Source organism: Astatotilapia calliptera, chromosome 16 (assembly GCF_964374335.1).
Source record: "Astatotilapia calliptera chromosome 16, fAstCal68.1, whole genome shotgun sequence".
NCBI lineage: Eukaryota > Metazoa > Chordata > Actinopteri > Cichliformes > Cichlidae > Astatotilapia > Astatotilapia calliptera.
In genome coordinates, this window is record NC_137437.1 from 24,016,264 (window position 1) to 24,032,831 (window position 16,568).

General features: G+C 39.2%; 1 protein-coding gene across 2 annotated transcripts in view; it reads left to right on the forward strand.

Moving 5' to 3' along the window:
- abca12 (ATP-binding cassette, sub-family A (ABC1), member 12) overlaps positions 1-16,568 on the forward strand; it is a 43,422-nt gene that overhangs the window by 9,284 nt on the left and 17,570 nt on the right. For both annotated transcript variants that reach the window (XM_026144647.2, XM_026144648.2), the window contains exons 12-33: positions 455-585; positions 1,454-1,618; positions 2,264-2,428; positions 2,604-2,805; positions 3,115-3,254; positions 3,845-3,964; positions 4,118-4,208; positions 4,771-4,950; positions 5,438-5,753; positions 6,351-6,465; positions 6,752-7,081; positions 7,470-7,539; positions 7,645-7,779; positions 8,689-8,847; positions 8,942-9,125; positions 9,719-9,937; positions 10,598-10,794; positions 12,041-12,198; positions 12,911-13,144; positions 13,280-13,427; positions 14,248-14,494; positions 15,709-15,798. In XM_026144647.2, coding sequence (XP_026000432.2) covers positions 455-585; positions 1,454-1,618; positions 2,264-2,428; positions 2,604-2,805; positions 3,115-3,254; positions 3,845-3,964; positions 4,118-4,208; positions 4,771-4,950; positions 5,438-5,753; positions 6,351-6,465; positions 6,752-7,081; positions 7,470-7,539; positions 7,645-7,779; positions 8,689-8,847; positions 8,942-9,125; positions 9,719-9,937; positions 10,598-10,794; positions 12,041-12,198; positions 12,911-13,144; positions 13,280-13,427; positions 14,248-14,494; positions 15,709-15,798 — 3,796 coding nt within the window. The remainder of the gene's footprint in view (positions 1-454; positions 586-1,453; positions 1,619-2,263; positions 2,429-2,603; positions 2,806-3,114; positions 3,255-3,844; positions 3,965-4,117; positions 4,209-4,770; positions 4,951-5,437; positions 5,754-6,350; positions 6,466-6,751; positions 7,082-7,469; positions 7,540-7,644; positions 7,780-8,688; positions 8,848-8,941; positions 9,126-9,718; positions 9,938-10,597; positions 10,795-12,040; positions 12,199-12,910; positions 13,145-13,279; positions 13,428-14,247; positions 14,495-15,708; positions 15,799-16,568) is intronic.

A 16,568-nucleotide genomic window follows, 5' to 3' on the forward strand; every position in this document is an offset into this window, starting at 1 on the left:
AAAATATTTAAAAACATCTACGAGGAATTGTGAGGCTCCTGCATTGATTAGACAGTGCCTGTGTTCCTCTGGATGTAGAGTCGGTTGTCTGCCAGTCAGAAATAGTTGGAGTTCAACCCCTGGCTTCCCCAGTCTGTCAAAGGGTCTTTGGGCAAGATCCTCAAGCTGCATATTTCTCAAATTGCATGTGATTGTTAGTAAAATGGGCTTAAAGACATTCAATAAAATCACCATATAAATGTGTGCGTGACATTCTGGGCCTTTGAGTATTTTAGATTCATTGTTTATAGATAAGCATATTTTAGAGGCAAATCAAATAATGTAAAATAAATTTTAATGGACAATTTGTAACTTTCAAAATCTATTTGTAATTTTAACTCTTAGAAAAATATACAGAAACAGAAGGAATCAACTGGCAATAATTGATCTGTTTTCACTTGACATTTTTTCACAGGAGTGATGACATTTGGTGAGATTCTGAAGAATAAAACAGCTTTTGTTCTGGACGTGCAGCAGTACATGGATTTGGATCCAGCAACTCTTGACCTCCTAATGAACAGCACGCTCTCAAACAACAATCTAGTGGTAAGCAAAGACAGCTTGTGTCACTGTTCAGTAAATTTGAATACACACAACATTGAGTCTATAAAAAAATCCAGAGTCGGTAAGACTGCTTCAAAATACCACAGCTTTAATATAGCTTTGCTTTTTAATTATTTTATACAGTACATTTACAACAAAGCTTAAAAACAGGTTGTATCTTTTATGTTGTAGGGAACATTGCAAGCCTAATGAAAATTACTCAGTGACTGGTCACTGTATTTAGAAGGTTTCTCTCAAGCAGACGTACAGCAGAGCAGAATAAAAGGCTGCTTTCTTAATGTCTTTGACTGTGTAATGCAGATTATGTAAAAAAAAAAAACTACAAAGAAATCACTTAAATGGAGTTTAGCCAGCAGGAGGCAAAACATGCCTGTCTGCGCATACATAGGTGAGTAAACTGACAAAATAGACTACTAAGTGGCTGCCAGTGACATTTGTGACTTGCTCATCCTTTGAATTGGAGCAAACTCATTTCCATGATTGTGAACATCTTTAGTGCGGTTTAAGCATCTTTCAGGCTTTCACCTTCACGAAGCCTCATAGTATTTTTTCTCTATACAAAACTAATGTTAATAAGTATGCTAGACAGTGTCTTTTTTATTCATTTATTTTTACTAAATGGGACAGAACTCACACCCACTATGTTTCCAAATGCCTCACCAGTACAGGGATTTGAAAGTCGGCTGCCCACAGAGACCTCAGTTAAACAGTGTGGAAATGCAAATTTGTTATTGATGATATATATGTGCTATAAGGCCTGTATTTTTGTGCATGACATGCCTCCTTCCTTCTGCTCCCCTGTTGGTCATATAGGCTGGTTCTTTAACTCTCTTCATGTTTTTTGGAACAGATCCTGTCCTGGCTGGTGAACCTGCGTCACTGCCCCTCCACACCACTCGCAAACATGGAAGAGGCTGATCTGATGAAGACCTTCTGCTCTCTGTCTGTTGAACAGTGGTACACATTGTCACTGCTGATGACTCGACATCTAAACGTTGAACAAGTGTTATACAAAGTAAGGCTTTAAGTCTATTGTTAATAATTGTTATGTAAAAAACCACAAACTCACACAGGGACACACAGACACGGATACACACACAAAAAAATGTGGGAGTTCTGTCACGGCACATAAATGTGTCTTCAACAAAGAAATTGTTTTTGTTGGGCAGTCACAAAACACGTTTTTCCAGGGTGTGTTTGTTTGAGCAATGTGAGCCAGAAAAAAGGCCTTTGTACAAGAAAATGTTTGTTTACTAGACAAACCCTTTTTCCCCAATACACACCCATGGCAGAAAACTCATACAAGGCTCAACAAAGTGTAGGCCAGTAAAGGTTAAATGCAGCATTTTATCTGTTTGACCATGAAAGCTCATTTTAGTTACTTACAAAATTTGTTTTATTTCATGATATCTAATTTTTGATTGTGTCTTTTACTCCTGATATAAAACTTGTTAAAGATGCACAACCTCGGCTTACATGAAACTTTCCCCTGTGGGTTTTGGTGACACGATAGTAGCCAATCACCGAAATGAGTTATTTGTTGGGTGTTATACTGTAGTGGTAGACCGATGTTTTCAAAACCCTGTAAATTATTAAAGACAAGAGAGGCAAAAAAGTGTAACAGTGATTAAAGTGTGTTTAAATGTTTTTTTTCTTTCAGATGGTTTTGTCTGACGACATACAGGCCGTGGTGGGAATCATGGTTTGGGTGACTGAGGCTATAACAGACATGATGGACAAGATGCTTCCTGCCATTAACCAACTGCAAATCTACCTGAACAACATCAAAAACCTCAACCTGACAGCCAACAACCATTTTAGCCAAGTGAGTTCTTTTAACTGCTCCACCTTTACTGCTCTTTATCAATAATATATTCATGTTTGTGAGATCACTCAAACTTACACCTAGCCCAAGCAAACAATGTGAATGATTCAGTTCTCTGCTGCATTCACAGTACTGAATCAGATAGTAAGTAACAGCATCATGGTTTGTTTTTTAGCCACATCCAGTGAGGGAGCGGAGGTCCACCACTTCCAGCGCAGGATCATTCGTTACCCTTTCTCGAGCGCTGTGCAGCCATGGCATCAAGGTTCTTTTTGGAATCTCCAAGCTGCCCCTCGTCTCAGATTCGGACCCTTCCTTTACCAACAACCCACAGAGGGAGGAGATGATTGAGAGGTTCAAGATACCACGGAATGCCAGTATGTTCTGAAGGGAATAGATTTTAAAATGGAACTCTGTCACCTCTGCATTCATGCATATTTGCTCTTGATTCACACAGTTCCATTACAATTTTTTTTTTTTTTAGTTTAAAACAAGGATATCTCGTTAAAGTGCACAATTTCAGTAACTGTGATACTTTTCAACAAGTGGAGAGCAATTCTAGCCAGTTGTTGAAAAGCTGTTATAAAATTTGGAGCTCCTGTGACTTTGCATGTCGGGCAAAAAAAGCCTCCTCCACTTTAGAATGCTGTATATTTGATCTGCTCCTCTTTTGTGTCTTTGTGTAGCTCCCTTCTGTATGAACATGTACCTGGACATGGTCAACACCACAGGAGGAGCTATTGCCTGGGCCTTCCTCAAGCCAATGCTGATGGGACAAATCCTGTACACACCCGATACACCCAGCACACGAGCCATAATAGAGAAGGTATATAATATAAAAGAACAAATGCATCTAAAGTCAGCTCTTGTGCTCCATGCACACAACAATAGACTGACGGATTGAGTTTAGTGGGAACCTTGCTGACTGACAGTATTGTGCTGCTTTGCTGTTTAAACTAATTATGTACTCACCTGCCAGCAGCTGCGAGATCATGGCTGGCCCTGTGTATAGTCATCTCCACTTTCTTTTCTGATCCGTTGTCCTTGTTTTTCACTTCAAACATTTTAACTGGGGATTAGCGACTCCGTGACCTTCACGAAGTTTATGTTCTAATCCTTCAAAATCCCTCATCTGAGGCCTTTTTTTTAACTAGAGTTATTATCACTGCTATTTCTAGATATTTTTTTATTTAGTTGATTTTAATTTTTTAATATTCATTCACCCCCAGTTGCATGTAGCAAACAAGAAATATTTAAATTTGACAAGATACACACTTATTTGTAGGCATCGCCATCTCCAGCTGTAGTTCTGTTTTGAGCGAGTTTGACTTTGTTTTTTTGTACACTGCTACCTTCACAGCTTCATACACATAACCAACTATTTTACATGTTCTTGTCTGTCCTATCACTGCTCAGGCCAATGCCACCTTGCAAGATTTTGCAAATGCAAGGCAATATTCAGAAGACTGGATAAAATCCTCCAAGTACCTCGTTACGTCTGCGAACACACTCAAAAAGACTTTGCCAATGCTGGAGGTATGAAAACTCAAAAACGTCGTCCTTGTATCTGATTATTCTAGCTGGCTTGCTGTCATATGAAAATATAGAGATAAACTATGCAGTGGTCTTCAACGAGTTTCTGCAGCTGAATCTTGATTTCGTCTTTTCCACTCTCTCTACCTTCTGCAGAATTCCCTTGGCAATCCCTTTGTGAAGAACTTCATTCAGATGCAGACAGGCATCAATGTAGACAGAATGCAGGAGACACTCAGCAGCTTCTGTAAGTGAGCATTTGAAGGTCTTACTTTTGTAAGCTGCATATACCACGTTTACCTTTACATTCCCATCTCGCTTATTACTGGTAAAATATCCACACTTCCATAGAAGAGGTGAAAGATGAGACTTTACAGGAAGCATTCGATTTATTTCTGCGTGGATTTCTTAAGCTGTTTCTTCTTGAGTCACTCATTTTTTCCCAGGTGTGACATTCACATACATGTACACTTAATTTGATCACTTGTATTGTCAGACTGTGTCTTTTTGAGTTACCATATAATAAGGCAGAGCATTGCCTGGAAGAGGCAAATAGTTGCTTCTGTTGGCTGGCATAAAATTTTTATTAATGTTAGTGCATTGTTACAGCCAATGTGTTATAACCCACCACTTTGATAATTACATGGTACGAATAAATTATTCCACCTTTATTATCAAATGTACTCCACAATTACCACATTATTTCTGAGCTGCGATGTAAAGTGGTGCACTCTATTGCCATCAAAGATAAAACTGCACCTGGAGTTTTAATCCTGTCACTAAACTTCTAAATCTCATTCTTTTCAAAGCTAACATGACGCTGATGCTGGAGACGAACAAAGAGATAGTGGATCACATCAACACCTTATCCACCTTGATGGTTGACATCTCTTCCTGTATCAAGTTTGACCGATACCGTGGCTTTGACTCTGCCGACGAGCTCAACAGTGCAGCGCAGGAACTTGCCAAAAACCGTGATCTCTATGCAAGTGAGTAAAAATGAGTTGAATCTCTGTGTGAAAGGATGAGATCTACCAGACTATGTCACGTGTATCTAGGACCAGCAGTGGTTTCTAATCTGCTTGAGTGAAAGTTAATTTCAGTTGATCTAAAATTCCTTAACAGATGAAATTATGTGTATGAGAACACAACTGACCTAGAACAGTGTAATGCTGTAGAAAAGAACTGTGATATCACCTTAATAATAGGGGAAATTCCAATGAGTCACCCATTAGGCTCAGAATACCAAATGACTACAGCTCACTTTTACAGCCACTCAGGTTGTTATTGTGCCTTTCACGGCCTTTTCTCAAATAGTTTCTGGGTTAGACACTAGTGCTTTCTCTAAAGGCTGTTGATAATGTATTAAGATGAGATAGATACAAGGGATGTGACCCTGCAACTTTGTATTTAGGGTAATGAATTACGAAGTTAGTTGGGTAACCTAACAGTGAGGTTGTACAATCTGCCCTTCAGGTGTGATCTTCAAGCTTCCCAAAGATGCAGACTCATCCAGAAACAAGCGTGAGGCCACAACCTCTCTGCCTCCCGAAGTCAGCTACACTATCCGCATGCATATGGACAATGTAATGCGGACTGACAGAGCCCGGAACCCGTTTTTTGTCAAGGAGTCGTACATCTCAGCCAGAAACACAATGCGCTACAACCGGGGATTCATCTACCTACAGGAGAGCATTGACCGAGCTATCATTGAGACACAGACGGGACAGAAAGCCAAAGAGACAGCCGTGCAGCTGCAGCCATTCCCATATCCGTGCTATCACCGGGATGAGTGAGTTCCATAAATCATGCATTAATTTTCACATAAAATTTGGTAGATAGATATATGTATGTATCTAGTCCAAAGTTTTTTTGGCATCAATATGCCACATTTTGTCCAATAGATCATGCTCAAACCTAATATGTATGCTTGCACTTGCCTTCAAGTGTGACATAAGATACTCCTGATATCTCTTACAAGAAGAATGAGCAGGCCACAAACTCAGCTGGCTGCCTTGTGACCAGCTATAAGATGTAGTGATCGTTGCTTTTCCCTCATTCTGATTTATTACTCAGTTGCACAATTTCTGATATGATAGCTGTGAAATATGGATATTAAATCTGTACAATGGCAAGTACTAAAAGCCTGTCTATGAGGCTCCAGATATGACTGTCAATAAAATAAAAATACAGTAGAAAGGCATTTATTTGTGTAAATAATACAAGGATCGGAAGATTCCTGGCAGAATCTGCAAACTACCCCAGTGTTGCTCTTCCGCTATCTGTCAAGTCAGTGACTGAATGATAGGCGTTTTCTTCTGCTGCTGCTGACAATGATTGGACGTTTTCAAGGAATTTGATTGACAATTGCCATCTCTGTATTCCCCAGGTACCTGGAGGCCATCTCTTTTGTCTTCCCTATCATGCTGATGGTAGCCTGGGTGTTGTTTATTGCTGATTTCGTGAAGAAACTTGTGCATGAGAGAGAACTGAGGCTGCATGAGGTAATGTTGTTTTTTTCCCTGAAAGAAAAAAGTTTGCTTTTCTTTCCAAAAAGTAATTAGTCACCCACAGTCATTTGTAAATACAAATTATTTCTGGTAAACAGACAGCGTGATAAGTTAAAAAGAAAAACGTAATTTTATTGTCTTAGTCATGTAGTTCCTTATTTTGTTTTTTCACTTTCAAAAATTCCATTCCATATTTATTGACAGGCACCACTGGCAAAACAGGCACAGGATGTGTTTTGACAGTTTCATAAGTTTTTTTCTCTTCATGTTTTTCTCACAGTACATGAAAATGATGGGAGTCAACACACTCAGTCACTTCTTTGCCTGGTTCGTGGAGTGTTTTATCTACCTGCTGGTGACTATCATCATCATGACACTGGTGCTGAAGCACGGCAAAATCCTGCCCAACAGTAACGGTTTCCTCATTTTCCTGTACCTGTGTGACTATGGCTTGAGCATCTTAGCCTTCAGTTATCTTGTCAGCTCCTTCTTTGACAAAACCTACATCGCCGGCCTGAGTGGCAGCCTGCTTTACATCCTCTGCTTCTTCCCCTTCATCATCGTCACCGCACTGGAGGGCAGTCTAACGCTCATCCAGAAGAGTGCCTTGGTAAGGCTCCTGTGAACCTCATTTGTCATCATTAAAGAATATGAAACTCATTTGTATACCGTGTAATAATTTAAATACCAAGTAATGTAATTTGGTTTGGAAAGATAAATAATGTAGAAGAAGATATAGTGACAGTTAGTTTCATTTGAAAATGTTGTTTATTCTATCCATTTTAGAACACGTGTTTTTTTTGTTTTTACAAAATGAATGATTTTTTGTTTGGATTGTCTCAAAAAAGTCACCCCCAATATGGAGCTATCTGCATAAACAGACACACACACATATATATATGCATATATACGTGTGTGTGTGTATATATATTTATGCTGCTCCTTTTTCTTGCTTGTCGTTTTGCATCCTGTCTGATTTCCCTCTGTCTTTTTGACAGGGATTGTTTTCCCCGACCTGTTTCAGTTACGCCAGTCAGTACATGTCTCGCTACGAGGCCCAAGGAGAAGGTACAAGCATGTAGACATCTGACTACCATCAAGATCTCTTTGATATGTGAGCTAAGTGAATCAGTGAAAGGCAGCATAAAACTTTCATTATGTTAACCTCTTTAGGAATTCAATGGAGCAACTCATACTCCTCGCCCATTGCTGGAGACACAGCCTCGTTCGGTTGGCTGTGCTGGCTGATGCTCTTCGACTCTATCCTCTACTTCACCATTGGGGCTTACATTCGCACAGTGTTTCCAGGTAAATTGGGGCACAAAAAAAACAAAAGAACAAATTTATTACATCTTTCACTCAGCTATTGATGCTGATGTCCTGTGGCCATTTTAGTACATCAGACATAGTTTGTCAAGCCGATCATTATTATTTATTTATGTTTTAGAGTTTTTGTTTGCTAGTCTTTTTTTGTCAGGTCAGCTGATATACACACTAAAATACAAGTGTAGTCTGTCAATCATAAAAGTGATGAGAAAAGTGGAAGATTGTTGGGTTTTCTCTGAATCTATTATTGTACGATCTACCGTACAATATAAAGCGCCTTGAGGCGACTGTTGTTGTGATTTGGCGCTATACAAATAAAATTGAATTAAATTGAAGAGTGCATTCTTCTTCATGGCCAGCAGGGGGCTGGTTGCATAGACGTCTATGGGAAAACAGCTCTCTCCTCCCTTGATGCATGAGTTTGTGTTCTGGATTTAGCATGATGTTCATTTTGTAAATTGTGGCGTCCATCTGTTTCCTAGTGTTTGATAGGTTGCTTCTGTATGAGTTTCCCTGGCTTCCATAGTGGGATCCAAGCTTGCATGCTTGGTTTCAAAAAGATGGTGACAGCAAAAATTTTAAGCTCAAGCCTTAAAAAGATAGCACTGTGCAACCAATGGATAACAGTGGCTGTGTCCATCTTTTATATACATCCTATTCTTAAAGAAAGTAATAGAATTAGAATAACACAGGTTAGAATTCACTTATAGGCGAATGTGTAAGCGTTGCCTTAAAATATCAAGTGAAGTGTACACTAATCAGTTTCTAGTTGAAGAAAATGCAGGTTGGTTTAGTTTGGTTACTTTGTTTAGTAGTCCCAGCTGTAAATAGGTATGTAAATATAAATATATTGTGTATGTGAGATTTATTTGCAGTTATTTTACCCATTAGGAAAATATGGCATTCCTTCTCCGTGGTACTTCCCATTCAAACTCTCCTTCTGGGCTGACCTGTGCGGTGTTCGACCACAGAAGAATACGGCCAAAGGACTTCTCTTCACAAACATCATGCAGAATGACCAGCTTGCCTTCTCCAATGACAAGGGAAAAGGTGCGTCAAATTATAATGTGGCACACACAGGAACAAGGAATTCTTGTCTGCTGTTAGTTTAATTTACAGTTTGTCTTCTCTGTGTCTCTCACAGGAAAGAGCGCTCTTTCCACCAAGACTGGGGAATACTTCTCAGAGCTCCCAGTTGGCGTTGCTCTCCATGGTCTCACCAAGACCTATGGTGACCAAGTGGCTATTGAAAACCTTAATGTTTCTTTCTATGAGGGCCACGTCACCTCACTGCTCGGTCACAATGGAGCTGGAAAGACTACCACCATGTAAGTGGGGCAGTTTTTTTTCCTTTCCTTTTTAAATACCAGTATGCATTTGACCACCTTGTATACACCCTCCGTGGCAGCAAAATGATCCAATTTAAAATGAGATTTTGTGCATCCCTTTAATCATTCCAAGGCTCGGATGCTGACAGGGAGATTGTTTTGTCCAAATCTGGCACAGCAACTGTGGTAGCGATTCGCCTGACGGGTCTTCATCAACTAGAGCACTTACATTTACATTTTAAATGCGACTCATTTTGCTGACGCTCTTATCAAGGGCAACATACGAGGAGTGCAGTGGCAGAATGAGATTTAACACCACTGAAAAAACCAAAAACCAAGAAGGGATTTTATGCCCTATGATATTTTTGAGAACAATAAGTCATCATTTAAGAAGAAACTGCCTGGGAGAAAATACGAAAACTAGCAGATAGGACAAAAGGAAAAGGCATTTTCAGCTTTTCAAGTGCCACCTAGTATATGAAAAGTCTTTTGAGCATGTTCTGTCATTTATAACTTGATCTGAGTAATAAAAATCGAATTTGTTTATTCATTATTGTGAATTTTGTTAACAAATGCATGTATTCTTTGTGTAGGTCTCTCCTTACTGGGCTTTTTGCCCCGTCTTCGGGAACCATAGAGGTTTACGGCAGAGACATGCAGACAAACATTGAGAACGTTCGCAGGGAGCTAGGAGTCTGCATGCAGTATGACGTCCTGTTTGATCACATGACCACCAAGGAGCACCTGCTGCTGTATGGACAGATCAAGGCCCCACACTGGTCAGACAGAGAACTGCATGAACAAGTCCGCACGTGAGTGACCAGAGCAGGAAGCTTGATATGCTCAGTGTATAAAAGGACGCTCTGTTTTAAGGATGATACCTTGGTGATATATTTTACCTGTTACAAGGATTCTCTTTGCAAGCTGTTTTATATGTACATCATTAAACTCCGTCCTTTGCTCAGTTAAAGGCATGGCCCTCAAATAAAAAGAAAATATGTGCAGAGGTTACGAGACTTTCATAAGAAATAATTGCCAGTGCTTCACACGAGTGAAAGGTTATACAGGGGTAATTTGAAAATCAGTAATGGCTATATAGTGTATTTCCAAGTCTGCAGTAAAAAAAAAAAAATTGCATCCCTGTTGTCGTTGAATTGCGCTCTTATTTTAGTGTTTTAGAGCTGTCAAATATACCATGTGCATCTGCAGGAAAACATGAGCAGAATACCATAAAACTCTGAGTTTTAAGTCGCTTCATGTGACTTTTTCTAGATGGTCTTATATGAGCAGAATAGTAGTGAATTTAAAGGCAAGAACAGTTTCTCTCTCCTGGTTTCAGGAAATCTGAAACCCCTGCTGAGTAACTGATAGAAGTGATTGAACTACAACCCACAAACTGGGTTGTAATGCATTGAAAAAAAAAAGTTAGCATGTGCTCCATCCTAAATGCTTTTCATCGACTTTGCTCCCAGGATCCTAGAGGACACGGGGATGTATGCTCACAGACACAAGCGGGTGGGCACCCTATCAGGCGGCATGAAGCGCAAGCTGTCAATCTCCATCGCCTTAATAGGGGGCTCTCGCGTGGTGGTTCTGGATGAACCCACTACAGGAGTCGATCCCTGCTCCAGGCGCAACATCTGGGACATTGTAATCCAGCACAAGAAAAGTAAGTCTGACAGGCACACTCAAACACTGAACGCTGAAATAACATCCCCATGAAGATTTTTTTATCACAGGAAATCTGAGACCTGCACATATGCAGTCTCGGTTGGCCAACTCTAACTTGACATGTCTGTATAAATCGCTGGTTTTTGTAGTTTTATTAATGCGCATCCTCATTTCTCCTTCCTGGATGGTGACAAACGGCAGGTGCAGTGAAAATATCTCACTTGTCTGAGTTACACTGACTCAGTTTGTTTTTGAATACAATTTAAGAACTGGTTGATTGCTTTTAAAGCCCTTTAATACCCACCTGTGTACCCTTAAATAACTCATATACTAAATTGTGTGTATATATATATATATATATATATATATATATATATATATATATATATATATATATATATATATATATATATATATATTTTTTTTTTTTTTTTTTTTTTTCTTTTCTTTTTTTAAAATCTGTTGTATTTGTCTATCCTAGTCTTTGAGGGAAACACCAGAAAGCCATACTCGTTTGAAGCACATTGTAGCTCTATTTTCTAACACAGTACGTATGTGTGTAGCTCATACCTTTTTAAAACTACCCTTAAAGTCCAATGTAAAATCTCTGTAGTACATAAAAAAATAATTGCACTGCATTTGTGCATTGTTAGTATTAAAAATGTACAGACAACCGAAAGTCTCACACTAGGGTTTTTCCTCTGAACACGCACCCTCCTATCTGTTTTCTAAGAAACACGGTGGGCAACAAGCTGTGAACCTGCAGGTTGCAGCTCACTGCAGGACTTTTCTCTGCTTTGTTTTGTGAATGGACTTTAGCGAAGCATAATTTTAATATAAATGAGGAGGTATTTTTAGACTCTCTTAGCAGATGTTTCTGGAAAACATCATGTAATTGGCGTCATCTCAGACGTTTGGGAGATTTTAGTGCCAGAAAAATCTGTTTCAAAATAAATCTTCCACATCTCTTGCTGTTTCTGTGCCCGTTTCTATGATGTGTTTGCATGATAGAGCTTGCGTTTGGATTTGTCTTTGCAATATTTGCTTTTTAGCTTGTTTATTTGGAGTTGCTGAAGCCATAAAAGTAAGACAAAGCTTTACAGACTAGCTTAGTTGGTAAATATAATCTTACAGATTCTGTTTCGTAATTTTCACCTCCATTTTACATTTGTGTAAGATTTACCTGTTAAAGAAGAGTGTAATATTGCATGTGTAATTTTTTTTTTATATGTGTGCCCTCTCAGACCGCACAATCATCATGTCCACCCACCACCTGGACGAAGCAGAAGTGCTGAGTGACCGCATCGCCTTCCTGGAGAATGGAGGATTAAAATGCTGTGGATCTCCATTCTACTTGAAAGAAAAGCTAGGCCAAGGCTACAAACTTACCCTCACCAAAAAGGTAATCATTTAATCGCCCTGTCAGTCGAAGCAATAAAGACTCATGCTTACAGCAGCTTTTTTCCACAACATGAAATTTTAATGAAAATCTACTTCCACTTATTTATTTTTTAGTGAAATATGCTTTTCCAGCAGACAACTGGTTCTAAAAATGAGAGAACAGCAGCTTTCCTCTGATGCATTTTACTCAGAATGTTTCTTAGCAGAGTGGCATCTTGCAAAGTAAATGGTCATCACAGGCGTAACATTTCACCAAAAGCTTTTATGAAGGAGCTGGACTGCTTGTGTAAAACCAAACCCAGGGTTTTATCTTTTCCCAGATGACATGTTGCGATAGGTCAATTTGTATCAGATATATTAAAAAAGGGCCACATGAACTATGTTAAGACACACAGAAATGATGCCTTCTCATGGATAAATAACGATCTGATTTTGTATATTTTGATCAAACCTGATGTTTCTGTCAGTATTCTGTACCTTAAGAAAAGTGTCCTCTACGATGATAGTCAGTCATTTCAGCAATCTAAAGCAGAAACCATCAGACAGTGTGAGGAAAAAAAGTGATTTTTTCCAAGTTTATCTCAGCTTTGCTTAGTCATATCACTTGTAACTTATGTAAAAAAAACCCTGAAAAGCAGGAACAGTGTGTTATATGTTAGATAGTGTAGTGTAGGTAAGTAAGATTTCACTTTCCTAATCTTTTCTACTTGCAGGTGCAAAACACAGAAAATAAACAGATTGACAGCGCTGAAGTTAAAGCCTTTGTCCAAGCCCATGTACCTGAAGCACAACTGAAAGAAGCCCAGGGCAATGATTTGGTCTACTCACTGCCACCCTTCAACTCATCCAACGCCTCCTCATACCGCTCTCTGCTTACTGCACTGGACTCCAACCTGGATGCTCTACAGTTGGGGGGTTATGGTATCTCTGACACCACACTAGAGGAGGTAAGCTCTCACACTGATGCCGAGGTACATTTAAACTTAATCATACTAACATATCTGCCAGCATATCATAAACCCTAAAAAAAATAGGGTTATCATATACAGATACTATATTTGTTTTTTTATATATATTTGCAGGTGTTCCTCCAACTGACTCATGGACAGACAGAAGCTAAAGCTGAGGATGGCCTCCCATCTGTATCAGAGACGGTTTCCGACAATATATCCATCGACAGCTTGTCTTTAGACGACAGTGACAGCAGCACAAGCTTCAGCGACAGGATCAGTGAGTTCACTGTTTGTTTGTTTTTGTTGTTGTTGTTGGTTTGTTTGTTTTTGTTAACCAATTGCTGTCATCTTCTTTTTGTAAAAAAAAAAAAAGCCGCTAAACTGATACCTCTGACAAAAAACAACGAAACAAAAAAACACTGATAAAAAACAGTACATACTACAACGTCAAGACAAGGAAAATTAAATGACAGAAGTTTTATAGTCAAAAAAGTTAAATTCTGTTAATATAAACAGTATCTTTAATCATACAGAAGAAAACAAGAGACTGAAAATACAAAGAGAATAGATGGTTGAACTTTATAATTAACATAACATTTATTCAGCATCACACACCTTTAGACCTCAGAGTTAACACTTGTCACTTCCAGCAGTCATGCATGTATTAAAGTGAAATAAGAGATTACTATAAAAGCTTTGGTTACACTTTAAATATAAACACCACCAGCTCCAACAAGACAAATTCTCACAAATTAACTGGATTGATTTCTTAAAGGTGGCCACATATGGAGCAATGCCTGTCAGAGTCTCTGCTTTTCAAAACATTGCGTTTTTACCCGAGCTCGTTATTTTAAATTTGACGTTTTCATAGACAACCTAAAATATTTTGCCAATACTCTGCTAAGCTTGTTCTACAACTTCTACAACTGGAGCAGTCTTCTTGATGGATTGCACTGTCATTTTTTGTGTCTGCATGGTAGCCTTTAGCTTTACTGTCTTTAAAAGACAACGAAGGCTTCATAAAAGTACTAAGATAGCAAGTGAATTTGCCCCAAAATCATTCTCTCCTCGCTCTGCTCTCCTTTTGTGTGTTTCAGACCTTACCAGTTCATCCACAGTGACCGGCATGGCTCTGGCCTGGCAGCAAATGTCAGCCATCCTGATCAAGAGATTCCACCACAGCCGCAGAGACTGGAAGGGCCTGATTTCCCAAATCCTGCTTCCTGTTCTGTTTGTAGTGTTTGCTATGAGCCTGGGGTCTATCAAAAGCGACGTGCAGCACTATCCTGAGCTACAGCTCAGCCCTGCGCTCTACAAGATCGGACCAAGCTACTCCTTCTTCAGGTCAGTACCTGCAGAAGTGAAAATACAGATAAACCATAAAAAGAGACAAAACAGAAGTTAATTAGGCAAATAAGTGTGCTTCTATGTAACATGTTTGAAATATTTGAGAATATCTCAGGAAGTTCGTTTTTGAGTTAGCAACAAATAAACACAGAAGAGTGAAAATTCTACTGGAAAAGAGGAAAGTAGTTTTATGATTTGCCAAAGTAGCAATATAAAACAAGCCCACACTTTTGGACATTGTATCTGGGGAACCATATAAATCACATAAGCCACAGGGCTACAGACAAATATCATCATAACAGATGTTGGTAATCACTTCCTGAACTGAATGGTTGATACACCACCTTACTCGATGGGTTCACTGGGGTCTGCATCATTTGCAGGAGGCATGCCACACTTGTTATAAAAGGATTTTGATTTGATTCTGTAGTTTGTTGAAGGGCATGTGGACCTTAAAATGCGAGAGCACAAGAGACTATGTGAGGGTAAGAGATGTTTGCGATGAAGACGGCTACAATGTGAGATCAAAGGAAGAGAGATTAGGAGTGTCAGGAGATTGCAAGATGTCTTCATCCTCCCGATCTGCTGTTGTTTGATCAAGGAGATATGTAGCAAGAGAGAAAATGCTGAGGTGCCAAACTGTATCAGAGACCGTATGGATGCTCCTCCCAGTCCTCTTTAGTTTGCTATATAAAAGGGATTGAAAATGATAATTAATTATTCATCTCAGAAACAGTGTTTTTTTCGCAGTGCAGAAGAAGGTTATAGGTAGTTTAGGGTCAGAGATGCTTCAGCGTTTCAACATTTTTGGAACTTTCCCGGAACACTGTGTTTTCTTAGTTTTTTCTAAGAGTGATGCAAATGTAATATGATTTTTATTTATGAGGCTACTTGTGTGCGTTTTAAGGCAAGGAATGGTAAATAAAACAAATCTACTTAAATTTAAAGTGACAAGTCAAATGTCCTCATTCTTTCTCTAGTTGCTCAGAGAAGCCATTCTAATGGTTACATTAGTAACCATTAGTTAAATGCTGTTGATCCTTAGCCCTCAAATCATCACATAAATTAAGTAAAATCTGGCTGGCTGGCTATCAGTTTTAGCAGTCTGCTTAGTGGATGCTCATGAAATAAACCTTTGTGTCTGTTATATCCTCTTATTGTAACATATCTGGCGTTCCCGAGTCAAGGCTAACACTTTTCTGATTCTACAGCAACCAGAATCCCAACTCACAGCGTCTGGCAGACACCATGATGTCATTCCCTGGGATGGACACCACCTGTCTTGACAAGCCTGATAACCTGTAAGTAATTATACTACTAATGACATCTTTTTTGTTTGTTTTTATCAGTGACATGCTGATTCCTGTACTTGCTTTCTCTATGTATTTAAGCCTTTGTCAAATGTACAGCGTTTTTATATTTCACTTCATCCAAGTCTCTTTCCATCTTTATTTTACAAGGCTTTCCTCTCTGCAATTCCTGTCGCTGTCTCTGGTCTCTCTCCTGTCCCTCCACTCTTAATTTCTCTGCTGCTCTGCTCAGTGCATGTGGCTGAAAGCCTGCAGCAGGACTCTGCGATGTGAGAGCATCATCTGTATTCCGTAAACACCCCGTGTTTATAGGGAAGATTTTCCCCTTGCAGGCACTCAAATCAATGTTGGCACTCATGAACCAGACCTCAGAGGCATTTTAAAATTCTCAGGAAAATAAAAAAAGAGAGTGAGAGAAAGAGAAGGGACAGAGAGAGCGAGAGAGAGAGAGACCCTGTCATGGAAAAAGAGGCTGCATGTCTGCTCATCATGTCCAGTAATTACAGCAGGACAATGACTGATTACTGTATTTACATTTTTTTTTTACATACCGGTATATAGAAAATATATTGCATCATCCTCTGATTATGATCATTGTTACTTGTGTGTGTTAGAAATCTAAAGTAACAGGTGTGTATGCAAATAATATTGCTGCAACCTGTTTTTGATCTGCACAGAGCGTCCCTGAAAGCATTTGGCAGAGAGCAAAATGCGTGGGAGTTGAACATCAGCCCACACAAACAGAAATTTCACACAATATG